At 28.7% G+C, this 13,946-nt stretch overlaps 1 protein-coding gene across 1 annotated transcript in view; it reads left to right on the top strand.

Annotated features, from left to right (window-relative positions):
• LOC147814223 (protein FAM200B-like) overlaps positions 1-8,177 on the top strand; it is a 69,137-nt gene extending 60,960 nt beyond the window's left edge. Inside the window, exon 2 of the mRNA XM_087160276.1 lies at positions 7,970-8,177. Coding sequence (XP_087016402.1) covers positions 7,970-8,177 — 208 coding nt within the window. The remainder of the gene's footprint in view (positions 1-7,969) is intronic.
• Positions 8,178-13,946: the final 5,769 nt, after the last annotated feature.

Consider the following 13,946-nt stretch of genomic DNA (forward strand, 5'->3'; position numbering starts at 1 on the left):
TATGAATAGAAAACAAGTAACGCCATTCGATCAAAGAAACTAATTTTCTTATTTATCTCAGTACCTGAAGCGATTTTTTTAAAATTAAAATACGTTACGTGAAGGCAACAGAAATATTTTAAAGAGTTGTTTAAAAATTCGAGAAAAGCTCGCACTCTCTGCTATTCATAAATGATAATATGTTTCAGAGAGCACCAAACATGTTTTGCAACACATTTTCTTAAGTTACGATAATGGAACTATGTGGAATTTGGAAATAATTTAAACTTTTATAAATGTTTTATAAACTTTCTTTGAAATCAAAAATACAAAGGAAAAGTTTATGATGGAGGGTAAATCTAGATAATATGGCTATTTTTTTTTCAAACTGAAATAAAAGTATTAAAAATAGAGATACGAGAAATATTTATGACTACTTTAAAATCTCATTCACATATTTAACATATTTTAAGCAAAAATAATGGAAAACTGAGAGCAAAATATGATAAAATTTTTTTTATAATTAACTAACATGTTGTCATATCTCATTATTGTAGATGTGATATGGCCAACTAATAGATTAAAATAGAAATAAAATTAAAGTTTGGAATACACATCATAAAAACAAAATTATTAATAAAACCAAAGATTTTGAAACTAGCATTTATTTATTCAAAAACATAAGGCATCGTAGCGAATACGACTTCAGCAAAATAAGGATTTACTAAAATACATAATTTATTCGTTGATTAAATTAACGGTAACTTTTTAAGGACTCTATGATTTTCAATGATCTTTTCTAAAATTGAAGATGAGATGGTCACCGAATTTATGAAGCCACTCCGCCATTATATTCCTTTACGTTTTTCTTTAGTTCTTCTTTCGCTACATAGCAGCAAATATGACTATCTGTATATTTGTTTCTTTAAAAGAAATCGAATTGTTCAGAAAAAAAAACAAAAAAGCTCTTAATAAAAGAATAAAAAAAGCAATATTTAAATTTTAAAGTACATTCACTATATTCTCTTTTTTAAAAAATCTTCCTTTTTTCATAAGAAGAGAAAAAAAAACTTTTTCCTAGGCTTATGCAAATTATTTTAAAAAAATAAATATCCTGATAAAAAAAAACATTTTCTAACATATTCAAACAGTCCTTCTGCTAAGCATACTGCATTTTAGAAACAGTTGAATAGATATCTAGATAAGCTGGATTTACTTTTCTGAAAAGAAAAAATTCTGAAATACGATTGGTCTTTAAAATTCAAATAAAGCCTCTACTTTTAAATATTTGCTGTCGAAGATTCATATGCTATTTTAATAGAGATCATTTTCAAAAATGCTTTCAGCTGTAACAATTTTAAAATATTTTTTCGTAAAAAAATACCTACTATTTTTACGTTGATATCCTTTTGATATGAGTGCTCATTCTGAATTTAACTTTTCAGTACATGAATTTATTTCAAATGTACTCCTAAAAAGCCATTTAAAATAGCTGGAATGATATTTCTATAAAAGTTAAAAAAAAAAAAAAAAAAAACTTGTATATTTTTCTTGACATACTTTTTCAATCTAAACAAAATCTTGAATATATTTCAAGTATTAAATGTATATCTTGAATTTTTCAAAGTATACTTTTTTCGAACAAATATTACTCTTGAAAGATAAAATATATAAAAAATTGTATCAACTACAAATAACTTCTTTAACTATGAACTTCTTTAAAATTTAAATACGAAGAGATAGTAGATATATAATGGTATGTCACATTTCCAAGACATCTAAAAATAAAACATCATTTCCATGTCGACACTAAGATGTTTCTGCGTAATGTGATTTTATCTAGAGAAAATGCAATAAAAGTACCTAATATTAAAAAAAGTCCCACTTGCTGATCACACTGTTTTAAATTACATTTCCAAAACGTACGTTTACCAAGATAAAGTTTCATGTCATGGGATCTGGTACATTTTCGTTTTTTTGGTAAAATATTTCGCTCCTGAAAAAATAAAATTGCTTCTTGTTCTGTTTTTGGCAAATCCCAAAGACGCATTTTCGTAGCACTAAAAAATGACGTCAAAAATCAGCAAACAACAAGGCAACAAGGAATCCAAAAGATAACTGCCTGCGAAAACTGGGTTGCTGTGTGCGAACAACAGGATTGCTCCTTATTGGCGCATTTGCACAACTTCTTCTGCGGTGGCGTTAGTAGGTAAGTACCCACGAAATGTATGAAGCAAGATTTGTTGAAGGAGATTCTTATGTGCTTTTCCATAAGCTACAAAAAGTCCCAAATAAATTTTTTAATTATACGTCCGAATGAGCGTAACCAAGAACAAGAGTGATGTTAATGAGGAATAATTTTTATATGGCTTTCGATTTGGCGTTTGCTCGCTAATTTATGTCTGTAATCACTTAATATTACTTAAATTCTTTAAATGCTTTAAAGTATCAACGTTTTTTTAAAAACTCGAATTAAAATATTAGTTTCATTTAGAATAATCATGTTAGATGATTTTTTAAATGAGTTTTATCAATTTTTTCTTTTGAAGCCGTTCTATCATGTTTCAAAAAATGCTTCAGTTGAATCAGGGAACAGACTTTTTATTATTCAATCAAGCAGAACCCGGCAGTTAGATTGAATTCTGTTTGAAATACATAAGGGTCTTTATTTGTCTTCTTATCAAACCATTACTATTATAAGAATATAATTTTTTCATTAGAGCATATAATGGATTTATAAAAATTTTCAACAAAACTTTTATGATTGTTTAAGTCTTTCAACGTCATTATAATTTAAAAAATGCAACATCATAAGATTAGAAATATATAACCAGACATGGAAGAAATTATATAAAACTTTTATTTTCAAATTTGACATGATCAAATAAACTATTAAAATTGATTAAAAGAATAAAATAATGATATCAAAAGAGGAGATGCAACAGGAAAGATTTACAACAACAAATAAAATCGGCACGATTTGAGGAGAAACGTGCGTGCTTAGCCGACATTTGATTCCGACAAACGATATCGCCTTGTCGGATACGACATAATCGTTATCGTATCGATGAGTGAAAATGCGCTGCGTTGCTGACCATGTATTTCAGTTGACCCTATACCGTTCGCCGAGATTCGGATCCGTTTTGACGGTATCGTGTCGTGCAATGAAAAAGCGCTCTAAGTCAGTAAATGTGTAAAGGAAAAAAACAGGCCTCATTTCAGAGTGGCAATAAATTTAATAATTTTCATAGTATTTTTATCTTTATTAGAAGCGCATCAATTGAATAAAAAAAATTTATAAAATAAATTGAATAAAAAAATTGCAAAATAAATAGACCAATTGTTGAGTTACAGAATCGAATAAGCTAAAGTTGTTATTTAATTATGAATAAAAAGTTACAAGATGGAAAAGTTATGACATTAATGAAGTATAGCATGAAAGGATAAGTACATAGCAAAATATATGATAAAATTAATTAGTAAACAAGTAAAAAGAAGGTGAATAATTTCAGATATGCACAAATAACAGTGATTGAAGCAAGAGAATGAGAAAATATCGGAATTTTCCCTAACAAATTTAAGATACTAGTGGGCTGCGCCCCCTGCTCGCTAACTCTCGCCATCCCCCGAAAATTGCTACGCAATCTTATATGGTTTGCTTTGCAAACCAAGCTCGCTACTAACTTAGGTACATTGCAAATGCACAAAATTCTACGATTTCAAAACAATAATTTAAATCCATATAAAAACTTTTTTTATTTTAGAAAAAATTACATCTTTTCAGTAAATACTAAGTCATTAAAATAAATTTGAATTCAAATAAATGACATGTAATTCGTTAAACCTATTAGAAGTGTGCTATAGTATAAAATCTTAAAGCGTAGCAGCACGACTGAGACTCATTTTTCAATGAATAACTAATAACAATAATAAAACAAATAAATTCGTGATATAAATCAAAAATCGTCAAATAAATTCGTAATATATAAATTCGTGAAAAAAAGCGCTTTCGACAAAATACTAAAGTAGAGATCTATCGACAAAGACTACTCACTTCAGCCTAGCTTAATAGTATGAGATTGCCGCAGGTAAAAGGGTGAATTTCGAAAGAGATCACATTTGATGAGAATGCTCTGTCTGGTTATTTCAGTTTCCGTTTTTAAAAGCGCTATATGTTGAGCCAGATCAGCTTAATTTGGCATGTGACATTTTTAGCGGCAATCATTGGTCGATTTTCTAGCGTTGCCATTCGGGGAGTTGTAATGAGGCTCTTTTTTGTCGCCGTGTAAGAGAAATATATATATAGATATTAAAAAAAAGTTCAGCCGCCACAATTTTAAGTTTTAATAAGTATGATTTGATGTTAAGAAAGATAAATTATCTATACGAAAATAGTAGTGAATTTGCGTCTTTATGTCAATGCTTTATTTAAAAATATTTTTTCCTCTTATTTTCATAATAGTAAGCATTTTCTGGAAAATATTTGAAAAAATTTAATGAAAATTTTTCTCATTTTTTTTTAAGACTCTCATATGAAGAAAATATTTTCAATCAAAAATTGTTCAGTATGAAATATATGTAGTTTTTTTTAAACGTATTGTAAGCATTTTGAAGGAAGATACACACTATTTCTAAAATAGAAATAATTGAAAAAAATTGGTAAAAATGAAGGAAATGAAAATAATTATTTTTCATACTGCTTAAAAAAAATTGTGATACTTTATTCTAAAAATAAAAGCTAAGAATATGAACACTTAATAATGTGATGATTTATGTGGGAGATACTTTTTTTAAACTTAATTAAGGTATTTAAGAGAAATTGATTATTCTGAAGATATAAATATTGTACTACGCCAAATTTTTATTTAATTTACAGGAATAGCTTCCATTTGTAAATTTATTTTTACCGAAATATTTGTATAATTAACTGAAATAATTGTGTGTATGTATTGTCGCTTTACGATATTAAGGCAGATTTTTCTACTTCTTTCTTTATTGAAGGACGAAATATTTTTTCTCGTTATTTAAATTTTTCTAGTCTTGAACGAGGATAAAATTTTCACTTAATTCAACAAGCAACTTTTAAACAAGTAACTTTTAAAAATATCCATGAACGCGAAGATTCCTTTCAATTTTTGCGAGTGCTGTATTGAGCCGAGCATAGGGCTGCCTCTCTGTGAGGGTTACTAGATAATGCGATGAAACAGTTCTTAAATAAAACCGTGGAGAGTAGAGGTGCCCAGGAGTCGACATTAGGGAAAATCACGCCCGTGACTGCTGAGGGCTCGGCCAAAATATATTTTAAAAATATAGTGTTTGTTAAATAGATTTTTTTTAAAAAAATTGTAGAGAATTTCTTCATATCTACATAAAAGCTTCATTTTTGAATAAAGGTCTTCAAAAATTCCACAAAATATGAAAATAAGGCTTTTTGTTCTTTGAGGAAGAAACCTGCAATAAATATTGTTCTGGGGCCCATTAAAACCTTCTGCCTTAGATATAGTTTCATCTTCCATACGTGTATTAACTGTCGATTAACTTTCCAGAACTGAAACGTTCGTGGCTCTAGCATCCTAGCATTAAGGGGGACAGGTTGAAACTTGTTTTCATCAGGTCTTACCACGAGAACAGAGATTCTCGAAAAAAATTCAGACTAAATCCTTATTGTTTGTTTGGGTAAGAATTTTTAATAAACGTTTAATGAACTGAACTAAAAACAATTTATTTTTACTTTGATAATCAATTGAAAACAATGACATTTAAGTTCATATATATATATATATATATATATATATATATATATATATATATATATATATATATATATATATATATATATATATATATATATATATATATATATATATATATATATATATATATATATATATATATATATATATATATATATATATATATATATATATATATATATATATATATATATATATATGTATATATATATGTGTATATATATATATATATATATATATATGTATATATATGTATATATATATATATATATATATATATATATATATATATATATATATATATATATATATATATATATATATATATATATATATATATATATATATATATATATATATATATATATATATATATATATATATATACATATGCTGAGTATGTTGAGTATGTCACAATTTTTATTCAGTTGGTCACAGAATTGTGGAACATTGGTCATAATGAATCTTTTGTCCCATAAAGAAACGCTGTAGGAATGTTTAACTTTACATAGAAACCCTCATAATTGTAGAACCATGGTCTCAATAAAACTTCTACCCAACAAAGGGCTGTCAGAAGAATGTTTTACTTTATTTTATAAAAGAAATTAATTTATTTGATTTGAAATGGTTTAATCAACTGATTTATTTGATGCATACAACTTGAGTGCCCAAGAACTGTGAAGTTCAACTCGGGGCATATTATATATTGATATGCAGAAAGAAATGAAAAGAGAAAAAAGTTTTAAGTGTTTCCTTACCTTAATATTCAGTATTCCAAATTTATGATATCAGATTTGATACGACCCCGAAGAAAATGTTGTGTTAAATATTTATGATGCTGAAACATATAACGAGAAAATAATGATAGACTGTAAAGAGTTGGAGCAGAATGTTTATAAAGAGAAAAATTGTTTTTATTCCTTGGAAAGAACACAATTGTTTCGAATGTTCAGATGAAATATATGTTTCTGACATATTATGAAAGTTTAATGCGGTTTGATAAATTATCAAATAAGTTTTTTTTTTTAAAATAATCTTGGTGCTAACTTTAATATTTTTGTTTCGACATTTTACGAAGCAAGATTATAGATTTATGTTTAATTTGCTTCCTCAAATCGAAAAAAAATAATGAATTTCAATACGCCTTTGCAAAAATGCTAATAATAATGCAAACTGTAAACTATACAGTACTTATAGTATAAAGTACCGGCAATTAAAGTGTATAATTCGTAAAATCAATTTTTACTTTAAAATATTATACGGTAATTTTCACAGTATTATTTATTTCATTAGAGTTATACAGTGATTTCGCTGCAAGTAATACTATAAAAAATTATGGTATATAATATGCTTTGTTCCCTAACTTGTTCTTTTAAAAATGGATTTTACTGAAAAATTACCGGCAACCTGTGTGCCGGTACTTTTTACCGTATTTGAACCGCGATTTTTTACATTATAAGTCGCTTTTAATAAAACTAGTTCTGAAAATACCTGTTTTATTGTGTTTTAAATTTATATTATTTTCCTTGGAAAAATACTGATTAGCATAATTATAATTAGCTATAAAGCATAAAAGAAATAGACCACATTCAGTGACAAAATACTGCAACGAGTTACGTATGAAGTTTTGTTTGAAATCATATTAAATCAGTAATTAATTGATAAATTGACGAGACATCAGCTCCGGGCAAAAAAAATTTTTGTTCTTGTGTGAGTTTTTGAAAACAGTAATATTTATCAACAAAGAGAAAATAAGACATTTTTTTACATATCATTGATATTGGTTAAAAATTATTTATGAATGAAAATTAAGAATTTATTTACTAATAAATAATAAGTCTGCATTTTTTTACACTTTAATGAAAAGAAAGAATGTTTTTTTTTATCGCTATTAACATTTCCTGGAGTATCCAGAAATTCAGATGTTGAGAATCTCGATCGGAAATTTGTCCACTCAGCAAACATAGAATATATTTAAAACATAGCTTTAAACAATCAAATATTGTTAAAATATTCTATAAAAATAGTTTTTAAATACTTATAATTAAAAAAAAATAATGCTTAAAAAATAATACTTATTTGAATTAGTCCGAATTGAATGATTTTATAGCATATCATGAGATTAGGTTGAATGACTTTGACTCGTTTCATGAAATTGAGTTAAACAATTTTTAATCAGGGCAATGAGACTGAGTTGAATGATTTTTAATCAGAGTGTGTTGTTGTCGTTTGATTAGTGCAGAAAAGTACAAGTTAAATGGGACCAAAGGCATGGAGCACAGCCCTGGCCACATCTCCGACTTTTTCGGAATAAAGGGTATCATGGCAGCAGTTGAAGTCGATGTTGAAGAGGGTCGAGGCAACAGAGACACAGCTGAAAGGATGCCTCGGATACAGCTGAGCACCTGGGCAGTACCAATCAGAGTGTGTAATAGGGTTGAATGATTATGAATCATAGCGTAAGACTGGGTTGAATGATTGTGCATCATAACTCGAGACAGGGCTAAAAAATTGTGAATTTTAGCTTGAAACTAAGTTAAAGAGTTTTGCATGAGAATTGGTTGAATGGTTTTGAAACATTGAAAGAGTCTAGATTGAATGATTTTTGAAGCGTAAGGTTGGGTTATATTATTTTTAATGATAGAAGCAAGATCGTGGTGTCTTAGGGCAGCGTCTCCCGAAGTGTCACACGCGTACCGCCAGGGGTACGGGAACAGTTTAGCTGGGGTACGCGTTCTTACGAGAAATATCTTGCAACAAAAGAAATTTCAAAAAATTTTTGTTAAAAACAAAGCTAGCCATGAAAATTTACGATTACGAATTTTTCTATTGGCTATATTTTTCTGAGTTAACAGTTAATAATTAGTGGTGTCAACAGCCACTTGTGATTTGTAACTTTAGCGCAATTTTTTTATCGTAAAGAATACATTCATTTCTTTATTAGTGATACACAGCGTTACGAAAAATTTAGAAAGGGTACACAAAATTCATAAGTTTGGGAAACACTGTCTTAGGGGATAGAGCGCACACCTCCCAATAAGGTGAATCGGGTTCAAAACCCAGCGATGGCTGGTTGATACGGATTTAAAACACGTCTCGCACCGACTACAATACTGATGTGAAATATCCTCCGTAGTCTTCCGCTAGATTCCCGTTGGCATCAGCCTACCCGTGAGAGGTTTTCGTGACTTCCTCCAGATATAACGCAAATGCAGTTAGTTCCACCAGAAAGTCCTCCACGAAAGTTAGTTTGTCCCAATACTTGATCCAGGAGATCCTTTATTTAGTTTGGGTTTAAAATAACAAGGTTATCCAAAATTGGGTCGGCTATTCAATGACGGTTATAAAATAAACTAAAATCCTGCACAGTGGATACATTTCTTACCAGTCTTTCTGCAATATCGCGGAAGAGTCAAAATAAGAAGTCTACAGAGTTGAATATTGATAATCTTAAATTCAGAATCGGGACCATTGTTTAGTGCCAGTTATAAAATAAAATATAAATCATAGAAGCACATAAGTATACGTTATTAAATTTTTTTGCAGTGTTACTGAATTTAAAAATCAATATAATAAGTTCATCATGTAAGTGAGTGCTCATATTAATGACTTATTAGGATATTAAGAATATTTTTTGAATCATGTTTCCTATAAATAAATCGTAATCACTTGATGGCTGACATGAAACATACATTTTCAGAAGTTTAATCATCATTCGAAACATAAAAAGTTCGAAAATCAATCTAATCAGTTACTTTTTCGAGTTTAGACTCAAATCACTGAATAATTCTTACATTAAAAGTATTTTTCTCGTGATGATTCAGGTTAGTGAATCAAAACCACTTTCGTCAACTAGTTCCATCAAATAGTCCTTCACGAAGTTTAATTTGTCCCAATGCTTGATCCAGGAGTTTTGTCTTCTGAGTTGAGTTTAAAATTACAAGTCTACTGAGTTAAGCATTGATAATCATAAATTCGGAATTAGGACAGCTGTTTTTAGTGATGGTTATAAAATAAAATATAAATCATAGAAGCTTATAAGTAGGGGAGAGTGGGGTCAATTGTAACAGGGTACGATTGTAACAGAGCAAATATTTCGAGTGTCGGGTTCCAGATTTGGTTCCTAGGTGGCGCAAAAGGTGTATTTAACAAATCTACATGTACACCCCTGCTGGTAACCATTTTTATGCACTTTTGAAAGAGTTACATCACGAAAGATATTTTCACGCTACGTAAGTACTTTTTTTGGTATTAGAATATTATATTGTAGCAAAGTAATTTTATTTAAACAAATAAAAATTATTAACCGAATATGTAAGTGGACACCTTAATTAACATTTCCAAAAAAAAAGATTAGTTTTGATTATTAACTAGCATTGTTTTTAACAAATGAAGCTGAAATGGCGTCTTGGGGACGATTGTAACAATAAGTAAAGGGACGATTGTTGAAAATAAATAATCTTGCGTTTACAAACCATTACTTAACTCTTCAAGAACCACCAATAGTTTCCTACATCATTTATATTATGTTGCGTGTGCATTATTTTATTTGTCACCTTTCACAGCACAAATTAAAATTTTTGACCCTTTAAAGTTGAAAGTTTAACCCTTTAGGTCTCTGCTCATTATTATTTTTTCTCCTAAAATATCACTACTATTTTGATCAATAAAAAAATATATCACAACTATGATAATTATATAATTAACTATGTTTTAGTTGAATTTATGAACTGTTACAATTGACCCCGTAAGTGGGGACAATTGTAACAAGTGCACGACTGTCAAAAATTGTTAATAACTAATATAATAACATTTAAAATAAGGTATTTATTTTTCCTAGTAGAGGATAGTCCACTTTACTCGTCTGTCAATTAATACTAATAATATATTGGATTTTTTGTTAGTTAAAAATAGTTAAGTAAAAAATGTTACGATTGACCCCACTCTCCCCTATAGATTAGTAGAATTTTGTATCTCAGCGTTAGTGAGTTAAATGTTTCACAAAAAAATAATAATGATTAAATAAATAAATAATCTGTAGTTATAAAGTTTATTTCAATTTAAATCTCTCAAGATACATAAAAATATAAAAAAAATTCCATATCAGTTTTTTTAATCACCACTTATGCATTACAATAATTCAAATATTTCTGAAATTTTTAGATAAATAAATCGATTCTTTCAAATTTGTGAAGAATTTATTTAAAATTTCTAAATATAGAAACTCGGAACACAAATAACCTGGAAAGATAAATATAAAATAGTCATTTGTACAGCAATATTTATTTTCTTCTCTGTAACCAAAAAAAAAAAAAAAATTGTAAAGAATTTTCACGAAAATAGCTTTTTTTTTTCTATTTACTTTCTCCATTATTATTCTGTTATGTTATTTTCTGTATTTTTCCAACTATCATATCTTCTTTATACTGCCATTTTCTCTTTGCATGGCAACTTCTTTGCTACTACATCATTTCTCTTATAAAGCTTGAAATATTTTACATTATATTTTAAAACATTTATAGAACTCTAAGTTCTTTGATGCCCAAGAAAATAGTGCCTAGGGTAAAATTTAAAAGAAAACAAATATATCAGCATATAACTTTCACTGGTACACAGTTTTTAGTAATTTATTCCGAATTATGGTATATAGTAAAGAAATATTCCAGACATTTTTAAATTTTTCTATAATAATAAAATCAATAAGAGAAAATCCTAAAGGAATATTTATAGAAGCTTTGAAAATATTAAAGTTATCTACTTAAATGTTACGGATAGAAAACTTGCGGTGGTTGAAAATGTATTTTCAAATCATTCTGTGAAAATTACTTTTATAACCAAATAAAAATAGATGAAACTAAGAATGTCTTAAAAAATGTAATTTGACTGCATTGTTGAAAGGAAAAGCTGTTTGAATAAAAGAAGTGTTAAAAAACATTATCTGCCCACGCGTTTAGTTTATATAAATTTTTTCAATCAAATGAAATGCCATACATTTTTTTAAAATTTAAATTATGATATTTATATACTTCTTCAATGAGAAAGTTTTATACTCTCAAAGTAAAAGCATGTAAATGACGAAAAAAGGCGTAGAGGTGATGTAAGATGATAGAAGGTGTGAAAATGTGGCATCAACAAATTCAAAAATGTAAAAATCAACTAAAATGATTCCATTTACTTATATGTTCACAATGGATGCTAGGTAGGTACTTTATTTACGCAGTACTGAAATTACTCAATGGGCTATTGACAACGGTTTGGGAAACATTCCTGAGGATGATCCAAAGACAGAGCATCACAATTTCGATCTTCTGCCTTGGTAGCTCGATGCCTTGCACACGAATTAGAGCACTTTACAGCAGAACAGTTTAACGAGCACTGATACCGCGCAACGTTGGCCTCTACGAAGCCAGTCTCTATGCATCGGTCTCAAAGTTGTAACCCACCCACCTATTGACAGCAGCCAGTGATGCTCGACTTCGGGGTTCTTCTGGGAGCCATGTCTTTACTGCGAGACCAAAATGAATGCTAACATAAATAAAAGGAAAGTAAAAGTGCTTAATCGGATACCTGCAAGTGACATAGTGTGGGTATCTCGATCCAGATTGGTTGCTGAAACGTTGTATGTGTTTACGTTAGCAACTATTCCTTCCCTTCGATTGCGAGTAAGCCAAGCCCGTCAAGTATCAATTTTCTTAAGCTAATACACTTTATATTCTTACACAAAGTTTTCTTCGCATGCATTTAAATTCTTTCATTATATATTTCTCATTAGCACAAAGACAGACATGAAGCCATGTGGAGCATAAGCAAACTAATAATGCATCGAAGTTGCCAGGTACGCAAAACAAAAACATATCACGGTTACAATAAAATACTTAAACAAGTAATAAATCTAAGTTAAGTAAAAAGCGTAGACGAGAAAGAATTATATATCAATAAATTCGATGAGCGATGCGGTGCTGTATTTAATCAACTTCACGTTAATTAACGTTCTAACTCATGTGGAGAAACTTTATGCACAATTGTGCACAATTTTAACGTGCCAATTTGCTCTTAAAGGATCAGCTGATGTCATAAGTCACATGTGTGGATATCAGTAATCTTCTTCTTGAAATTCAAGTTCCCAATTGCGTAATGGTTTATTAAAATAGGTATAGGGAGAGAATTTTTGATGAACAACTCGCAGAGAGCAAAAATATATTTAAAACAAATATAATGAGTATATGTATTTTGGATACCAATACCTTTACTAAAATTTTTTATTAGGTATTTTAAATACCAATTGCTTTAATATTAGTTCGAAATTTCAAATAATTTAAAATTTAAAATTTTAATTATTAGTTCCATTTTAGCATATTAATTCTAAAATCAATCTGAAACTTCTAAAAACCATCTAAATTTTTATTCAAAAATTCAGTATTTAGGCTGCTTGTTACCTTGAATGAAAGAAATTTGTGATCGTGAAAAAAAAGATTCATTTCCAACTTTTAAAATGCTAAAAACAGTAGTTAAAAATTGTAAGGCAAATACAGGATATTCTGAAAGTCAGGCAAGACTGAAAATACAGGTTTATATAAAAATAATGGCTTTTTATTGGTTTATGTTATATAAAATTTATTGCTACGACGGAGAGGAGTTGGAGAGAGAAAGTTTATTATTTCCAATATTTTTTATTTAAATATGTCTCTCGATCGAAAAACTGTTTGAATCTTACAAGTACTCAGACAAAATATTTCATTGCTTAAAAAAAGGAAAAAAAAAATAGAGTGTATGCTTAGTTTTTTTTAAATTCCTTTCCAGGTTGTAATTTAGATTCCTTGCGTAGACTATATTCATCTATTATTTTTCAAAAAAGAAGGTATTATTTTCTGCATGTATAAAAGGGCTTATTTCATAATTTAATAGTCACGACCTTTGTTTAATTAAAGTTTAATGAGCTTAAGGTATGCGACTAAGTGAAATTTTCCAATTTCGATCAATATTTCGATTTTTTGACTATCCATATTTTATTTTATTTTGTAGCCATCATTGAACAGCCGACCAATTTTGAGTTTGCGACTACTAATGTTCAACTCAGCAGCTTTGAAATTTTGAAGTCAATTCAGAAGACAAGGGAGTTTTGATGAACTTTTGCTTTACGTGATGAGGAAAACCTCTGAAACCTTCCACGATTTTCCAGACGGTGATGCAACTCGAACTGAGGATCCGTTAACC

This window comes from Parasteatoda tepidariorum, chromosome 3, assembly GCF_982258835.1.
Source record: "Parasteatoda tepidariorum strain Cologne lab strain chromosome 3, Ptep-v5.0, whole genome shotgun sequence".
Classification (NCBI taxonomy): domain Eukaryota; kingdom Metazoa; phylum Arthropoda; class Arachnida; order Araneae; family Theridiidae; genus Parasteatoda; species Parasteatoda tepidariorum.